Source organism: Epinephelus moara, chromosome 3 (assembly GCF_006386435.1).
Source record: "Epinephelus moara isolate mb chromosome 3, YSFRI_EMoa_1.0, whole genome shotgun sequence".
Classification (NCBI taxonomy): domain Eukaryota; kingdom Metazoa; phylum Chordata; class Actinopteri; order Perciformes; family Serranidae; genus Epinephelus; species Epinephelus moara.
Window position 1 is genome coordinate 23,461,584 of NC_065508.1, and position 19,609 is coordinate 23,481,192.

At 42.2% G+C, this 19,609-nt stretch overlaps 1 protein-coding gene across 1 annotated transcript in view; it reads right to left on the minus strand.

Moving 5' to 3' along the window:
• Positions 1-19,609, minus strand: part of uvrag (UV radiation resistance associated gene) — a 119,526-nt gene that overhangs the window by 94,585 nt on the left and 5,332 nt on the right. The window contains exons 4-8 of the mRNA XM_050039059.1: positions 17,312-17,473; positions 15,394-15,468; positions 15,178-15,257; positions 5,442-5,547; positions 256-382 (exon numbers count right to left, since the gene is read on the minus strand). Of these exons, the coding sequence (XP_049895016.1) occupies positions 256-382; positions 5,442-5,547; positions 15,178-15,257; positions 15,394-15,468; positions 17,312-17,473 (550 nt within the window). The remainder of the gene's footprint in view (positions 1-255; positions 383-5,441; positions 5,548-15,177; positions 15,258-15,393; positions 15,469-17,311; positions 17,474-19,609) is intronic.

Genomic DNA, 19,609 nt, shown 5'->3' on the forward strand with positions numbered 1-19,609 from the left:
ATCAATATGTGCCCTTGTGTGTATATTTATTCACATTGTTGCTAAGTTGCTTGTAGCTGAAACAACAGATTATATTTTCTGTGTGAATGAGTCAAAAAACCCATCATTGTATTGTGTGTGCAAAAGGTAAAAAGGGCAATTCAAATCATTCCATCACCACCTTTCATCAGAACAAAGCTTACAACAATAAAACATGTAGTGTGGTGTTAAAAGGGGCATCAGTCCAAGTGTTGTGTGTGCACCCACTGGCTTTACCTTTCTTCTGAAGCTGTGTCCTCTCCTTCTGCCGCAGATCTATCTCCCTGCCAAGTGCCTTCCTCTGCCGTTGCAGCTCACTGCGCAGCACGGCTATACGCAGCTGCATGCACTCTCGCTCTTTCTTCTGCTCAGAGCACACAGGAGAGAATGATACGGAGAGAAAACAAGGAAAGAGGATGAAGGGAAATATTTAGTATGTGGTCACAGCAATTTTTTTGTGTTTATTACCCTTCATAAAGACCCTTAAATTCCTAAATAGCTCCCTCAAAAACAAGCTATGTTTTCGCAGGCTGATCCCATGTCACACTGATTTAATGCTCATCTACTGAGCTAATTCTTGCCGTCAATAATCCAGAATCCGCTGTCGACAACTGAGGACAAGAACCACGGTGAGAGACTGGGCAATTGAAAACATTTCACTGAGCCCTGAGATCAGCGTTACAGGTAGAAAGGTTTAGTAATGAGCCCAAGTCATGGGAATGGCGCAACGACTACCACAAGCAGCGCTTTAACCTTTGGATATTTGCCTTGCCTGAAATTCAGTTTATCAAAAACAGCACACATATATGATAGTCCAAGTAAATAGTTGGAGCACATAAGTGGCAATTACAGAATTTATGGTTACTGCTGGAAAGATGGGTTTTTTTCATGAAAATGGGCTGTCTTTGCAGTAGAAAGACATGACCAAAGAAAACAGGAAAATGACTGTGGCAAGAAGCGGGCGATGCAGTAACAGAATCTTGGTTCATATTTGATCAGCACTGCTTAGTTTCACTGTTTGATCTCACTTTTTTTCAGTCTATGTTTACACATCGATCCATGTTCGTAACTCGCAGGGGGGGCTGGAGCCTATCCCAGCTGACATTGGGCGAGAGGCGGGGTACACCCTGGACAGGTCATCAGACTATCACAGGGCTGACACATAGAGACAGACAACCATTCACTCACATTCACACCTACGGACAATTTAGAGTCACCAATTAACCTGCATGTCTTTGGACTGTGGGAGGAAGCTGGAGTACTCGGAGAAAACCCATGCTGACACAGGGAGAACATGCAAACTCCGCACAGAAGCCTCCACCCTGGGTTCGAATCAGGAACCCTCTTGCTGTGAGGCAACAATGCTAACCACTGCACCACCGTGCAAACAGTACGCTAAAATATGTTTCTGAAAACATTTTAGGCAAGAAATGTTTTATGAACAGCCCCAGACTTCTCAGACTCAGACTCTTTTAGTGACTGAATCTCACTCCGAGTTACTATTGTTGTTGACAAACTAAAGAAATGACAGATCATTTTAGTTTTACTGAATATTTGAAGGCAAACTGTAAAACTATATCTCTTATTTTGTTGCAATTCTATCATCTTCAATTAATTATATATACATACATATATATATATATATATACATACATATATATATATTTGTGTATTTTTATTTTATTTTGTTTGTTTGGTTTTTTTTTTTTTTTACGAATTTGTCATATCGTCAAGAATATAGTTCTCACAAAAATACCCTGAAATATTGTGATATTATTTAAGGACCATATCGCACACCCATACTCAGCACTGTCTAGTTTTACCATTTGATCTCAGTTTCATCTGCATTTGAGAGACAGCGTGAGGGGAAGATCTCTCTCTTGATCTGCTTCTGTAACCTTTCTATTCCATGGTGGTTGAGCAATACAAAAATGCAGAAGTACAATCTGTAGTTCGAGCAACAGCCTGAGAGAAGTGAAGATTTGCCAGATGAAGATTTGAGCAGGGAGATCTGGGTGCTGGTAAGATCGAGGACAGTTTACTATAATTAATTAACACATATTACCCTCATTGTTGTGATACAAAGCTGGTTGAAAATCAGCAAAGTAACCGTTTAATTAATCACTCCAACCAGTAGATGCATTTCAGCATCAAAAATACAGGTTTAATATGGTTTATGTAGGAACACCAGTGAAGCAGGCTGCAGGTGTGGACATAATCAGAGCCCGTTAACTGGTGTGTCTCTCACTCAGCAGCAGCAACAGGGTGTAGTCATTAGTTAACATCCTGCCCTCTCTATTGGGTGTCCCTTCATCGGGCTTCACGTCTCTATCTGGTAGAGGTGGAGCCTGCAGTGGGCTAACCATCTAATGAGGAACAGCACTAAGGATACATGGAGTGATGTGGATGTGGTACACAGTAGATGAAGGGGAGAGATTTTAGGTTAACAGAAACTTACAATGAAAAATGATAAGTTGGGACGAACAGATTCCGTGCAACTTCAAAACATGCACAGAGAGATTTAAGAGGCGACGCCTAGGGACTATGTGGATGGAGATTCAGCAGAGAATGACATGGATAATGAAGAGGTGGGAGGGAGAGAGCTTGCTGGCAGGATAACAGAGATTCAGCCTTGTTATTCATCCTGAAGTTTGCGAGCAGGGACTGTGGTATCACACACACATACATTTAGATAGTGATCAGGGCCTGGATCAGAGGAAACACAGATATGCTTCTTGTTGAAGACTTCAGAGGGCTTTGCTGCAAAAACAGAGAGGGGTATCAGTCGCTGAGAGAAGACTGATAGAGCCTCCATCTCTCCCTGTCGCTCCCTGATGCTTGCATGTTAACCACCACTGGCTTTGGCACGAACTGTGAACCTCCTACACTTTCACTGAGCGACGTAGTTGACAAAGTGGGTCAAAAACATGTCGGTGTGTGTGTGAGACTGTAACCAACCACCAGGACCCGTCTGACTCCAACTGAACATCAAACAGCAGTGGGTCAGCTGAGTAAATAAGCAGCAGGCGTGGGGGGGGGGGGCGCATTATAACCCAGCAGATTAATGGCAGAGTGTGGGTGAGAGGGTGAAAGGGCCATGCGCTTGGGCTGGTGGCCTCCACTCTGTCCCCCTTTGATCCGTGCTCACTATGACGCGCACAGAAGGATAGTACTGAGCTCTCCAAAGGCAAAGAGGGAAACCCTTAGAAGAGCCACACAATGCTCCACTCACTCTTGCCGGGATTTTTTTAACGGAAAGGTAGAGGACGAGGATTATGTGATTTATTAGCTGATGTGAGCTCTGAAAAGGGTTTTGAGGAATGTTTGACTGAGGGGGAAATATCTGAGACAAGTTTTTGAAAGGGATCCTTTGTGGCAAAAGAATGGAGCCTCAATGTTTTTGCGGGAAGGCTTGAAAGGGCTATAGTGGAGCCACTTTAGGTAGGGTGAAGGTCTGGGGAAAGGAACAATACAATGAGCCATATCAAAAGCCGATGAGCGCATGATGGAAAGCAACAGCTGTAACAGCTGTCTAAAGAGGCACTGTAAAGAGGCATTCAGAACCTTTAAATTGGTGTCTGTGCAGACACACATAAAACACACAGTCTCCTGTAGATTTGAAACCATAAAAATAGTGTCAGAGTAGACATTCCCATTCAATTCAGTGTGGCAGAATGGTCACAGCAGCAGCCATTTTTATGTGTACCACTGCCACTGCAACCGTTGTAGTGGGCTAAGTTCCATATAAGATGCAAAGAGAAACTTAACAGCGTGCAGATCAGCATATTTTTACGTCTACAGCCTTGTTCGCACGGGACCAGTATTACCTAGGGACCTCTGGTAATTTCTAATAATTGGGGAGGTCATCTGTGTTCTTAATCGTGTGCAAATTTATTTTTCACGTGAGAATTCCGCCTTAAATTTGTATGATTTAAATTAAGTTAACTAATGTAGGACAGCTTTACCTCTTCGGTTGACCTCTAGTTAGTTGTGCTGTGTAGTCTTTTTGTGTTGTGCTCATCCCAAGTGAATGTGCAGCACAAAGCACAGACGTAGGGGGGTAATTTCTAAATCGCATGAGGTCCCCAGGTAATACTAGTCCCGTAAAATAGGGCCTAACTCTGTGAATTAAGTATTTATCTCACCTAAACCAGAGCTGGTGGTTGTGGAAACAGTGGAATAATGACTAACTTTGACAGTTTTGGTGAGGTTTTTTTTCTGTCGAGTTTAAATGGAGTGTGTTTTACAATGGGTTAACAAGGCAATTAAATTTAGTCTTAGTTTGGTAAAAAAGAGAAACTAACGATTGGTGAATGGTTCATTTTTCTGTTTAATACAGGAAATATGTGTAAGAATAGGCCAAAACAGAGTTCTCTAACTAGTGTGTGACACACTTTACGACCCACTGACGTGTGGTCACCATAACAACTAACAAGAATCACTGCTGCCTTTTGAACTAGTCTGACCACAGCAGACATTTCAATGTCCTTTCTATACATTTTATTTCTATGTATGTATGTCTTGTATGTATGAAACGCTGGGTGAACACAAAAATATCCCAGCTGCGCTTTTTCCAAAGCCAAGTCGACCTGGAGGATGAGAACACCAAAGTGTCACTGCCTCGGGGCTTTTATAACAGCAGAAGAGACGGGATGCTTTTGAAGTGAATGTTTACAATAAACACAATGTCAAACCTGGGATCAGTGCTCCGTTTTCACAGCTGTGTGGCTGCCAATTCCAAAAATGTTAAATATGCTTTCTTGCTTTTGCTGTGGATCCTAGTCGAGGATATGACAGGAGGTGAAAACATAAACAGTGGATTTTGGTCAGTGTTATCATCTAGGCCGGCGGGATATTGCTCTCTTTATTTTTCAGTTGAGCCATCAGAATAGAAAGATACCAAAGCTGCCCAAAGGGTATAATTACATCTCGCATTACTTTACATTACAATTACGCGTGGGGATTTGGGTGATGCAAGCTCTCAAATCTCACTGCTTACTGCTCCCAAGTTATTTAGTGCAGCACTGCTGGTGTTTGTTGTTAGTGCAGAAGCCAATGGGCCTGTTCCTGCTGATCACAGCGATTGCTGCTCCCTCGAGAAAACACCAAATCTCAAACTGCACCTCATCTTAATACATTTTCTTAACACATGAAATTCCACTCGTGCTGACATCACATAAGATAATAGATAATGAAACAAGGGTTGTAACAGTTGACTAAAACTTAACTAAATATTAAAACTAGACGTAATTAAATCTGTCAATTGCCTTCACAAAGTGTTGAATAAAAATCATATCAAATTAAAAGTACGAAACTGCAACAACTCTAGACGAACAATAAATAAGTGGCTTAAACACTGCTGCTGACTTAAAAGCATGTTGCTGATGAGCGAAAATTTCCTGCTGATGGGTGACAGCTCTCACCCGTTCTGTGCAGGTCGCCGTCGTCCTCAGCTTCTCTTCGATCTCCTTCCCAATCTTCTGGACTGTCACTTGGGTCTGCTTGATGGCTCTCTGGGCTGTGTGAAGCCTGCAGTTGAGGAAGAAGAAGACAAAGTCACCATCCGGATCACCGTCCGTAACCACATATTAGACCACAAGAACAACCGCATGTTGAAAATGCATTTCCAAGTGGCCATTAAATTGACTGTGTCAGTGTTATGACTACACCAGCAATTCATTTCATTTGACTTGGATGTTTACTGTATTGTGTCTGTTTGGCGGACATCGTAAGAATCATGATTGTCCCCATGTGGAAGAGTCATTGTGCAGTGTGTTTGTTATCCCTCCTTGTGTCTTTTTCTGATTTACTGACGCTGATCATCATTGTTCCAGCCCAACTGCTGATTCTTATAAACTGTTGAAGTTAATGACAAGTTTGGACATTAATACAAAGGACAAAAACAATACTGAGAACATTCCTAATAATAAAAGTCTACAGTTCATTTGACCAGACTGATCACATTCTTAAACACCACAAACCATGAATACCACAACAAAAGTTGAATCAATCAATAAGTAATTCCTAATAATCTAACCACAATATGAGATCAAACGTTGTCTGATAGACCTGAAGCCATCTGTTCAAGGACACAAAAGACAAGCCAGCGAATTATTTAGACCATCAATCGCAGGGTCAATTAACTTCCAAGGATGTTTTCTTCAAGTCCAGAGCCCATAGAAAGACAGACAAACCGCCCCCGCAACACAACCAAAGGGACGTCAACAATAAACTACGGACGACATGCCCACATGTTGGGAATGAGTTACAGAGGACAGACAAAAGGGGGAGCTGGCAATTTGAAATCATACTGTCAGACTGGGGTTAGATCATCCACTTCTTGCTAAATGTCCCAATGCCATTCATGTGCCATGAGAACTGGATTGCACAGTAATGATTACATTTCTTTCATGATGGATACAGAACGGGTCAACGATCTGGAGCCAACATTAAGATGTAAATAGCTCTTCTTGATAGCATGTTTCTTTCACTCCTAGTAGCCCTAGCCCTGTGGTTTGGGTCATGAGGGTGACGTGAATAGGGCTTTTCTTAGGTATGCGCTTGCTTTGAGTCTTCAAGAAATTGCCTCTTGAGTGGATTTAGTGTAAGAGGCTCTTTCTAACAGGGTTCCAGCTTGGTGGGGTCATTTTACAAATCCTCACACAGTCGACTCTGGATATTATTGCCTCTTCTTGGCAACCAACTGGGAACAAAAAATGTTTCTATGACGATGTAAACAGAGCTTTGGGGAGGAGTCCTACGGGAAAATCATTGCATGTTTTCTGCACACATTTTTTAATCTGTCTCAGGTGACAGCGATAGCAGTTGGAGATAGTCCTTTGGAACATCAGGGTAAATCTGTTTTGACAGCTTCATCTGTTTAGGTGATTGCGATGGCAGAATCTGATAGGGTCTTTTCCCCCGGGTGAGAACAGCTATCTCCTCTCTGCTTTTCACGCATGTCTGCCCCCTTATCATTCCCTGAGTCGTGGCCTAACACCTGCCCATCAGGCTCTATCACAACCTTTAGACCAAGAGGGGACGGAGGGCTTCCCACCGTACAACCACACTGGGGCAGATTTGGACATCAGATTTAACAGTGTGTGACTGTCCAGAGAACGCCTTCTCATGAGCCAAGACAACTTTCCTTGTCCAAGGAATTCAAGGTGACTTACAACTCTGCCACAGGCGATCTACAGGAAGTTTTGACTGAGCATGTGCACTCAACCCTTGATGTCGATAAACACCACAAAAACAATAACATTTTCTGCTTTGACCATGCTACTAGATCCTGCTGGGGTGTCAGATGAAACTTGTGTTTTTGAAACTTCCAGATTTCTGATAAACAGAGGGCATCTTGTACAAAATCTTTAATACGGGCTTTCAGGTAGAGTAAAAATAATGAGCAAAAATGGTAAATGTCAAGAATTACAACTAAAGACCGTCGTACGATGGGATCACATCAGCTGCGACACTGATCCTTGACGTAAAACGAATGTGGACCAGGGACGTCAAGAGAAGGTCTTGGCTGGTAATCAAGTAAATGACAATGGATGAAACTGATGACCTTCCATCTTTTCTAAAGACCTTTCAGCGCAGTTGGAAGGGCAGCAGACCTGGCAGCCTCTCTGACCCAAGTCTCCTGTTTTCTGTTCATTTACCTTTACTGATTACCTTGAAATAAATATTTGCCATGGTTTACACATCGTGTTCTGGTCCAGCAATTTTGCAATCAGGACTGAAAAGGAATCAGCAAATGCAGATGTGTCATCTGGCTCACAAAGATAAGCCAGAGAAAGACCTGGGATCTAAAGAAGACACCAGAGAGTAAACTGTTGCTATTCTGAGAAAAACTAAGGGGGAACATTGAGTAGGCCTTATGTAACACTGTTTGTTGAACAGGGAGGTCTGAATATCGAGATGCTATTTCACATCACTACGAATAAGGCTAACTGACTGCGTCAAATCTTTTGGTCTTTCCTCTTTGCAGACAATCTTTCAAACCAACATCAAAGAACCAGTGTCGAAGGCAGACTGTCGCATCACCTCATTTCGCCTTTGTCTCAGCCAAAAAGTTGGACTTGAATACAATGCAAACACTACAGCCAATGGTCAACTAGCATGTATGTCCTGTGTTGAAGTAAATAACTCTCCACACCAGCAGGTGGCGGCAGTTTGTATTAATCAGTCAAAAAGGGAAACTGAACGACCAACAGGACAAATTCAAGTTGCTAGTTAGCCAGTTAGCACATTAACAACATGAACTGATATTGAAACAACAAATGATATTTATCATGCGCTAGTGAACAATAATATAAACAATTACGAACCGTTACTGTTAAAGAGCTCACTGGCTAAAGAAAAATATATCTCACCTAAAATAACAGATTTGTTTTGATCACATGCCCTCTTGACTTTGTTTACTTTCCTCACTTCCATTTCTCTTCTCGTGCACTGAGCTGAACTGCCAATCAGAGGGACTTCTCTAGCCAACGGGCTCCGCCAGCTCCGTCACCGATTGCTGAATCAGCCGGTAAGCTGCCAACAAGGGCCAACTAGTGCCAACGGTGCGGGACACACCTCAAACATTAGGGTGACAGACACACGGACAGCTGGAAGTCCGTCTGACGTGCTTTTTGTTCCATAGAAATATTTTGACTCAACTCAAAAACTGTTGGAGTGTGAAAAATAAGAGGAGGGACAGAAGTGGAGGAAACAGGTAGGATATAGCCAACCAGCCACGTAATAATGGCCTCCTATCTGAAATGAGCAATCAAATCTACTCAAACTCAACACAAAAGTACAATGGCTGCTTCCCCTTTCCAAAGCAGTGTTTTAAATGTACTGAACATCATGTGGCCTGACCAGTCCCCCAGCTGTTCATCACATGAAAGTGTGCCCAGTGCACATGTCAAACAAACTTGGGTCAGAGGAAACAAGCCCGAGGACTAATGACTGTTCTGAATTCATTTCCAGCAGCAGCCATTTTTCAAGTGAACAGGGCAGCCAATTAAGCGAATCAAAACAAGCTCTGAGACATTTTATGACAACAAATTGAGGATAATGCCCCACTATCACACCTTTGCCACGGACAAAACAGACAGCAACACAGTGGGAAAATCACAACAAACAAAACTTCTAAATTCCGCCTGTATCTCATTGCCAAAGAATGTCAACACATTTAACCACGTGTTGTTCACCTCACTTTACCATTGTCTCCATTTTCAGGGAAGGGATGATAAGATTACTGGAGTTTGTTTATCAAGTCTGCATATGCTCTTCTATTCCTCCAGGCTGATGTTTGCTGAGTTGCTATAAGCCATGTTACATGACAACAGAGGTGCGAGGAAGCCAAAGAGATCTTAGGAAAAGATATTTTGGTCCGGAAAGGTCAAAAATGGGTCACACACTGTGCAGATAATTATAGAAGTTCGGATCCTCAGTCATGAGTGTAAGCTCCTTGCCTTTGTCTTACACTGAAAATCTCAAACTGTTAGTCACGGTTACTTAAGCTGCCTGGTGGAATAAGCCAAATACTACACAATGAAAAGGCTTAGCTACAAATTGTGTTCCATGTCCAAAAATCTCACATAAATTTTATTAGTTGAGGCCTACTGTCTTTTGTTTGGTAAGCCAGAAAATACAAAGGGAGGCTAAGGCTCAGTAGCTGTAAATTGGGACATAATTTTAGAGGTGGGAGTAATGAACACTACATCAACACGCTGAGATAACAACAGACAGCTCTGCTAGGCAAGCACTAAAGAAGCTGTAATGCTGGAAAGACTGGGAGAAAAATAGGAGAACAAGGAAGAATTGGGCAGGTGCTGAGAATGGAAGTCAGGAAAGCTGGAAAAAATACACGCCTGAGGTCCTAGCCTTCGGAGAATGTAATCTCAAATTGAAAAAATGTGTTAAAAAATTGGAGGGCGGACAGTTTGGCAAATACTAGGACGGGTGTTGCGGGCCAACTGCCTAAACTGAAAAAACAACCTTAAACCTCCTCTTAAATTATGTGTATGGGAGTTGCTTTGATTCTGGTCCACTCCAGAGGTGTGAAATGAAAACAAGAGCATCCTCATCCATATATCCAGGGTGATTTAAAGCTCAGGCAGTCAGTTCGTTTCTGTAGTCTGGTTGCTGCCGGTTGAGACCCAAGGATCAGCTGTAGAGGGCGATCCAGCTGCCGCGTTAACTCAGGACCGCAACAACGTCCCACGGCTGCAGCATCAGATGAGTACACCTCAAGGGCTGCCTGCAGGGGTAGCATTATCACCTCCGCAGCCTCTGTGGCATGAGAGACCCCCCACAGAGCATCACCATCACTGTGCACTGCTTCTGTTGACACATACTGTACATACACGCATACTCCGCATCGGGGCACACAAAAGCAAATCAGGAAACACGGGCAACATATGGCTCTGATCATGGGGGGGGGGGGGTTCCCCTTTAGNTGGGGGGGGGGGGGGGGGGTTCCCCTTTAGGCTCCAGGAATTTGAGACAGGTTTAATCTGCAATGTCACAGTGCTGAACTGTGAAAGTTGTGCCCTGAGAATGATGCTAACCATGTGGCACACGGGCCACTGTTACCATAAACCTGAAACTTCAACATCAAGCATCTACAATAGTTTTGTTGTCACTATAAACACGATTTAACATCTACGTGCATAACTCTTTCAGAGAGCTGTGAGTCAGAGCTGAGAGGCCACTCAAGTACTTCCTCTTACACACTACTTCAATGTGACAGTCAAGAGCGTATTAGGCCATAAAAAGATGGCCTCTAACCATTATAAAATGGAACAATAAACCAATCCGTCACTCTTTCTGCCTCTCCTTTTTGTTAACATCCAACTAGTCCAATATGCAGCTCAGGGTTGTGATGACAGTAGGTCTTCCTTCCTCTCTTAAAGCTCAAACATCATACCTTTCCCTGACAGATGAGCACACTTTTAAGCAGTGGTTCCCAATTGGTGGGTCATGGTCCAAAAGCGGGCTGCGAACCCATTCTTAAATGACCGCAAATGACTTAAAAGTGTGTCAAGTTGGTAAAAAAATCCACTTCATTTTTAAGCACAGTAAGTTTCCGGAATAGGGCTTTTATTTTTAAGTGCCGTTTTCTGCTGTAGAGTGAATGAATAACAGACAGCTACTTGACATGGACAGGAAAGTAGCCCAACGGCATGACCAAACGCAAGTATGACACTGAATGTATTAAACTGTGGGACCTCAAACTAATGACTAAGGAGAAATCTGGACCCCAAGGCTGGACCAGTTGGGACCCACTGCTTTAGAGGTCACGTCTGCGCCTTTATTAAAGGGAAACTTTGGTATTTTTCAACTTGGACCCAGTTTTTTGCTTGAGTTGATTGAAAGAACAATTTTTGAGATTGGTCCACTAGTACTGAGAGAGACCGCCACTGCCCAAGTGGTGAAACAGACGGAAATATCATTGTGCACCGTCCATTAAAAGTGTTTGTTCTTGCCGCTGACAGGATCGGATTGTTATTGTAAGTGTCCGACAACATCATGAAAAGGATCCTACAGAGAAATGAAATATATTTCCACATGTTCGCTGAGCTCGTCTGTAACCAATTCTCACTTAAGGAGAAATCTCATTCTGAAATCTCATGAGAGTTGAATTGTTACAGGAAAAACAACAGGGGAAACGCGTAGCTTAGTCCAAAGAATCATATTTAAAGATGTCATGGCTAAATATTTAGCCAATTTCGACAATGTGGAAAAGTATGCAAGAGTACAGAGACTTCTCCTTAAGCGAGACATGGTTACACTTACTAAGAAACAGACCGGACCAGTGATAAAAAAATTTTACATCAACAATCTGAGCCCAACAGTGGCAAAAACAATCACTTTTAGTAGATGTAAATTGACAGTGCCCAATTGTCCGTAGGGATTACACTGCAGCCTGTTTCACTCTCTCTCTCAATACTGGACTACCGCAAAAAATGTTGTCTCCATTAGTCTCTTAGTGAGAAAATAGGGTCCAGTTTCAAAATACCTAAGTTTCCCTTTAAGTGTCTACAAAAAAAAAAGCTTTATGAGCAGCTGGATCATCTTCGTCACTGTCTCCTTGGCTTTCTTTCTACCCAGCCTGGGGCCCAGCTCTGTGTAGGATGTGTCTCAGCTTCTACCTCAGCCTGGACTCTCTGGAAGAGACAAGACTTTGCTGATTGATGACCTGTAGTCTCACTCTTCATCTCTCCATCTGAGACGTGTTGTGTTTGCGAGCCCACATCACCATGTTACTCACACAGACGATGGGTGTTGTCAGCCGAGGCCGGGCTGAAAAGCAGACTGTGAATCTGCTGACAAATTGCCATCATTAATCAAGACTAGTGCATTCTCAGCAAAGCAGCTCTCATCCTTTTCCATTAAAGCACTGCACTGAGAGAGACGCTTTGCACAGGCCAAGGGAGGGAGTGGGAGAGAGTTGGGTGAGAATATCTGTCACTGTGGATGTCCCTTGTGGACATACATCAAAAAAAGACTTTATTCTCTGGATGAGGCACAATAAAAACTAGAGGACCACAAGAAAACGCTCCTTTTCTCTCGATTACATGATAAAAAAGTCAATGCATGGTGCAGCATCTGGGGCACACAAACGTGGCTGCTATAAATCATTTATCACTGCACGCAACCATGTAGGTGAGCCAATAACACGAGCACAGATTTCAGCACGAAGCACGGCTCCAGGAGCGAAACTCCACCTGAGTGCTTCAGAAAGTTAATACACTTTGAAAAAGGCAGCGCTCAGCAGGTCAGAATCTGAGTGGTGTATATGGTTTTGTACCATGGGGGGTGGGAGGATAATCCCTGTTGGAGTGTACAGTATCTGATGAATCATTCTACAGTACATAATCATAAACTATGTGCATATGAGTGCACCGAGCCAAGGAAAAACTCTGACAGGGGTGAGGAGCTGCAGGCAGACCAGTGTGTGGGAAGAGGGGGATCAATGTAACTGTGTTAAACTCCGCAGAGTCCCACTGGGTGTGGATAGAAGAAGAGGATGTGGAAGAAAGCTGCAATAATAAAAGAAGCGAGAGCAGAGGTCATAAAAGTTATGATTCAAACTGGGCTTTTTCTCCTGCGAGCTGCTGGGGAGGCAATGGTATCCCCTCTTATAAACATAAACCATGACCACTTCTAGATGAGGGAGCGCTGGTTAAGTTCAGCGGGCTTTGGCATAACTCCTTTCCGTTGATACTGCGAAGGCTTGTGACGCAATTACGTCCCCCTATTTAATTCTTATAGTAGGAAAATGTCGGTGGTTGCCTTCATACTCCTCGTAATGACAGGATCCTTATCTTATTTTGGAAACGTCGAACTTTCCAGATATACATTTATTTAGTGAAAACTGGGAGTAATTATGTTGTTATGTGATAAGACTATGATCACAGGGTTTCCCTCTGGGGAAGCCCTGGTGATGCTGGAGGTAGTGTTTACATTCTACCACATTTAAATATAAACGTGGAACAACAAGGCCATGTTTGTCAACAGATGCCAGAGCTGCCTTGTGTCGTCTAAAGTTCTTAATTACCGTACTGCACCAGGGTTCCCCCTCTAACAAGCAACTTCCTCAGCAAATCTCTGTCTCCCTCTTGTGGTGGGAAGTTGTACTGCAACCATTTTTATCAGTCGGAGCTTAAATTCTAATCACAAAACAGAGTCTGTCGTTGGTCTAATGATCAGGTGCTTTCATTGGGCTAGACAGCTTAAAATGTTAATACATTTGTCCAATAATTCCCAACAATACAGCCTTGACCAGTGATACTTAGCTTACGACACAATAGGGTGCTGGGTGGCCCATTAACCATTTGACCATTGAGGCCAAACTGTTGGCATCGTGCCCTTAGCATCGTGTCGTTTAGCAAAAGTAAGTTGAGTATCCCTGGTGTAAACTAAAGACTTTTTGACTGTCTATAAAGTTGAAGGTCAGGGGCCTCATTACAGAAACTTCCTGAGTCTGACATCCTATCTTAATCTTACACAAATGTTTCCTTTTTTAACACTCTATTTGTAGATTTTCAGATTTTAACGCAAACAACACAAATACAAGTCACCCACATGACCAGCAAGACGTTCAGCACCAACTACAGAATGGATGTCTGTACATATGCATATAGTGCGAGTACACAAATGTTGTTTGTCTAACCTATTATGAACAAGTATCTTTACATACATGCAAACACTTTAGGCCATTCTCCATAAATAGTACATGAATGGTTGCCATGTTTCATGGAAGGTTACAGAGCCGAGGGAAACACTAAATCTAACGCTCTCCATGTGTAACAAGTTGGGGATTTCTAACAACCAGGTCTTAAAAGACGGCATATCCTCAGTTCAGAAATATGTTTCCTGACTGCATTTAGGAGGAAATCCTTTCTTATCTTAAGATAGGAATTAAGCTGTAACAGAATCATCCTAACTTGGTAGCAGCAGCGCTGAAGATGGGGAACAACAAAAACATTGAAATATAATGACTGAAAGGCTACTTAAGCTGTATGACTGCACTTTAAATTTCCCCGACCATGTATTAATGGGTGTTTATCTACTGCTAAGACGATTCATTTTGAATTTATAGAAATTATTGATCATATTATTTTTAAGTTTTGATTGGTGCCTCTGATTCCTCACAGCTAAAACCTTCTAAACATAGATACAGGCAGGACAGGTTGAGTGCCAACTAAAGAATCAAATTTACAGTTATAGTTGTTGACAGGAGGTCTGTGATAGAATAGGACTCAACCATCAGTTCAAGAAATTTTGCAATGGACAGATGGGATCATTTCTATCCTTGAAACTTAAAATGGAAAAGCAGTTTCGATATTTCTCTGTAATGAGGCCCCAGAAGAGCTGCCCAGATAACAGGTCAAACTGTCAGCTTTCCTATAGCACCACCTGCTGGAATACTAATGCCAAGAACAAATATGGAACACACAATAGAAGTCTAGTCACATCACCAACTATGCAAAAAAAAGGGGGATACTTTTTGTGTGTTACAGTAAATATCGTCAGCAGTTGAAATCCACTGCACATGAAAGAAAAGGTTGCTGCATGGCAATAATGCAATACATTCGATTAAAGTGGAGTCCTACTGATGTGATGATATGATGTAATACTGCCTCATGGCATGAGTCCTACCTGAGCAAAGAGAAAACACTGTAGGAGTTCCTGACTGAACTCTGGTCGACCTGAAGCTTTTTCTTCCGCTCCGACTGATCCTGCAAACAGCCACATGTGAGTGTTTCAGTGCTGATGCCAAACAGCGTCCAAATAACGCTAATGAGACAGGACTGGGTATTCCATTATGATTCATAAGCTCTGGACAGAATTGACAAAAGGCTTCTTTTTTTTTACCTTATGATCAAAGTCAGCTGCATAGTAGCCATCATTCAATCCAAATATTATCTCATTCGGATTCCTGGATCGAATCTGTGGATAGAGAGAGGCAAGAGAGGCTTATTGTGGGAACTGACATGCAGAGAACAAAGGACAGCGGGCATCTGGCTGTGCATGAGGCTGCGCTATCTGTTTACGACCTTTAAAAGGAGTCCCACTGTGAAAGAATGACAATAACATTGAGTTCTTTTACTGTGTTTTGCGGTTGCTTTGGGTCATTTTTACCAAATAGTTTCAGTGTGCAAAACTGCCAATATGACTTGGCACTTGTTCAGTCCTCACATAACAGTCACCTCACATTAGCACAAGTTTCAGTGCTTGTTACTAAGTGTTAGAGATGAAACAGTACGAAAATCTAACTTCACAATTATGGTGACCAGTATTATCACATTATTGTTCAAATGTGCAGAAAATATCTCAAAATAGAGATAGCCTGCATGTGGAGAAATCATGGTTGACCATGCCAATAATTATTGGATATATTTTTTTTTTTATTCAGACTTTCTGGAAGGCAGTAGCAGCAATAATTACAAAAACTTCAAATTTTAGTATTAGTCCAACATTCACATCCCTTTTTCTCGGACATATCCCTGATGGACTAAGTAAAGATGATATCTATCTACTAAAGATCCTGCTGTCAGCAAGTAAAAAGGTTGCACGCTGCACCTGCGTCTTGGAGACTAACTTTGGTTGATGCTGGACAGTATTTACCCTGAGTTTAACAAAACACTGTTTCAATAATAAATCAAATTTGAAATGGTAATACTAACCGTCCGGAATTTTATTGTGGTTTATTGCGAAACTGGTATCCGTTTCATTCCTGCTAGGATCACTGAATCAATGCAATGTGTGTTTGCAAACGTTTTTTTCTCATTTTAACATCATTACCCTGGCGAGCAGTAGTGCAACAGTTTATCTTTAACCCTGCTATTGTTCCAAAATGCAACAATGATTAAAATTTAGAGATAAACATGAATAATGTCCCGATGCTCTGATGAACCTGCACAGATGTTCTTTTTATGCGCCATGTTTGATTTTGAGGCAAAAACTACTATTGCTTTGGCGCATTTTTGATGAATTTCAATTCGGAAAAATACGGTAAAATGCCTGTAAATGACCGAAAACGCCTCATTTAAAAGTCCAGTGTGTAGAATTTAGAGGGATATGTTAGCAGAAATAGAATATAATATTATAAGTATGTTTTCTTTAGTGTGTAATCAACTAAAAATAAGAATCAGAATGTTTAAGTTACCTTAAAATGAGCTGTGAATCTACATAGGGGGATGGTTCTTGTCCACAAAGGCCGCCGTGTTGCTAGAATACACCAAGAATGGACAAACTAAACACTGGCTCTAGATAGAGCTATTCGCGTGTTTCACATTTTCGCGCCAGCTACAGTAGTTTGCAGCCCATCCATGATGAGCTGAACAGCATTGGGAAAACACCTATTCTTAATGTGACATTGCTTTTGCTTTGTTTAAATCACCAGGTCCGTTTGTTTTGGAGAGGAAATGACCTCTGCGGCGAATTCAGCTAAAAACCTCCTATACAGTGAACATCAAAGGAACCCTAACCAGGAGTTCATGCCTGGAACATGGGAAAAGTTTAAACTGGTTGCAATGCGCAATCCTCCCCAGTAGATGCCACTAAATTCTGCACACTTCTCCTTTAAGATAGTTTTTTTTAGATAGTAAAACACTTCAGTTTTCATCAGATACTACATGTGCCTTTTACATTGTGTTTGCAAATTAAATCTGTATTCACAGGTTTGCACTCACTGTATATATCCCTTTGTAGCCTGCACGCAGTCCCTACCACACTGGGATCATTGTGACACATGAAGTTTTCTATAATTATTATGTGCATGGTTGCTGACCTGCTGTCCTGTGTATCTGAGGCCATCCAGGTTGACCTTCCATTCTATAAGGAGCTGGTACTGCTCCTCCTGTCCTCCCCAGATCCTCACCACGAAGCAAGACACTGAGGTGTCCAGAAGGTCCGGCAGCATGCCAAAGTCCAGACTCCGCCAAGTTGGATTCTGACAAACACACACATGCACGTGAGGATTTGTAGTCACTTGGTGAGGATAATCAGTGTCGTAAGAGTACATTAACACTTGAGGTAACAGCTAATCAACAAATTATTTATTCAGTTTAGTAATAAAACATTCATGTCTTGTGCAAGCAAAAGAGTTTGGATTAAAATCTGTAGTAAAAAAATGCATGGTACCTCTGTCAAATTCAATGTCATAATGTTATCCCTATACACTGTAAAGTAATTGAATCATCCTGTTCTACATTAACCTTTAAGTCTGATCTCTACTACAGTTTGCTCTTTGTCCTTGAACTTCCAGACTGACAGCACTGAGAGCTGGTTCTACAACGCACTGAAGCCATTTACATCATTCAATTATGTACCATTTCCCTCCATCTGAGAGAAAATCTCTTGCTCTCGGGGTCACTTTCAAGGACAGGCAGGAGAGGAATGGCAAAAGCAGAAGTACAATCCACAGGGTATGGGGGGGGGGAGGTAAAAAAACAGAACTAGTGAGAGTCAGTAGAGGAAGCAAAGGGGCATAGCAGTTACAATGAACACAGGAAGACCAACAGGAAACACTGGACAAATGATGACGGAAGTAGACAGGATACTAGAGAACGAATGTCAGCAACGATGTTAAATTCAACAGAGGGAAGTCGGGCTGAGAGATGACAGGAGTCATGACTCCTGCAGCGCATTATACACTCTGTCTGCCGAGGGTAGTGAACGGTATGCCTGGAAAGCAGCTTAGGTCAGCTCATGACTCGGCAGCGAGCCTGACAGTAATGGCTTGCTCTCCTTGGCTGCTTCTATAGCTTCGTGCAGAGCTGCATCTGCCTCGCAAATAAGAGCTGGAACAGCCAAAGAAGCACGGGTCATTTACACAACTCACTGATGCTTACAGCCCAAGAGAGGGAGAGTTGCATAGGGGAACGGCACGTATCATATTCAATTCATGTTGATGCAAGACTGACATTTTACTCAATGAAGCATTTTTTAAGCATGCTACTGTACTCTGATGTTTGAAAAACAGATTTCAGTCCTGGTTGACTTGGAGACGCCTGTATAATTGGAGGCAACAGCTAATGCTTTTTAATACTACAGGTCACAGAGTTGTGGTGGCAGCAAACCAAACTGTTTTCATTTTAATAAGACCTCAGGCAATAATTAGCCTTTTTCTATCATACTGTGAGCAACTGTGATCAGATTTTACACTGCACACAGCATGAGTCTGCAGACAGCAGGGCACACTGGTCACTATACTAAGTTTGAGGTGCGCAGCCTGTCGCCTGCAGCTCTTCATCTAACAGCTCACTATAGCTTCTCCTTCTTGTTCCATTGCTACGTGCAATAATAAAACCCATCCTCTACCAAAAATGTTGAAAATAAATAAATGGAAAAATGACTGTTCTTGTTATGTAGACGCATTTTTGGTTAACAATAACAGTAAGTGCTGAGCTCACTGAAAACGATTATATTTCCTGTGACTATGTCATAATTAAATTCAACTTAAGTTTCGCCAATTAAATGCTTTTAATGTGAAGCTGCATTAGTAGGAAATGCTCAGTTTGCATTAGCAGTAACTTAAACAGCACTTATTCCACATACGTCACCCTCTACATCCAGTTCGTAACACTGCAAATGCAGGAGCTTTCGTCAATCGGCCATAGATTCAATCACCATTGTGTTACCTCATTCAGCAACAGACAGTGACTTCACTAGGGCTGCCCACTAATAGTCGACCAAACATTTGTGACCAGAAAGCTCATTAGTCGGCAAGATTTCATTGGTCGCTAAGTCGCAGACAAAAAAAACATGGAACTCTATTAGGAGTGCGCCTTGTCAAAATAAATCAAAACTTTAATTTGAAAGGACAGACACAGGAAGTGGCCACGCTCAGCAGTCAGACAGGAGTCAGGTTAATTTCCAGGGCTGGTACCTGTGGTTATTCCACAGGCTAGTTAATAACATGTCGGGCAGGAAATCCAAAGTGTGGGATCATTTTGAGAAGGTGAAGGACGAACCCAAGGTGATATGTAAACTCATCTTCATTGGTCGACTACAAACATGACGTATCATCTGAAACATGGAAGTAGCTACATGCCCATTAGCCCACAGCGTCATTAACAGGCGGCTC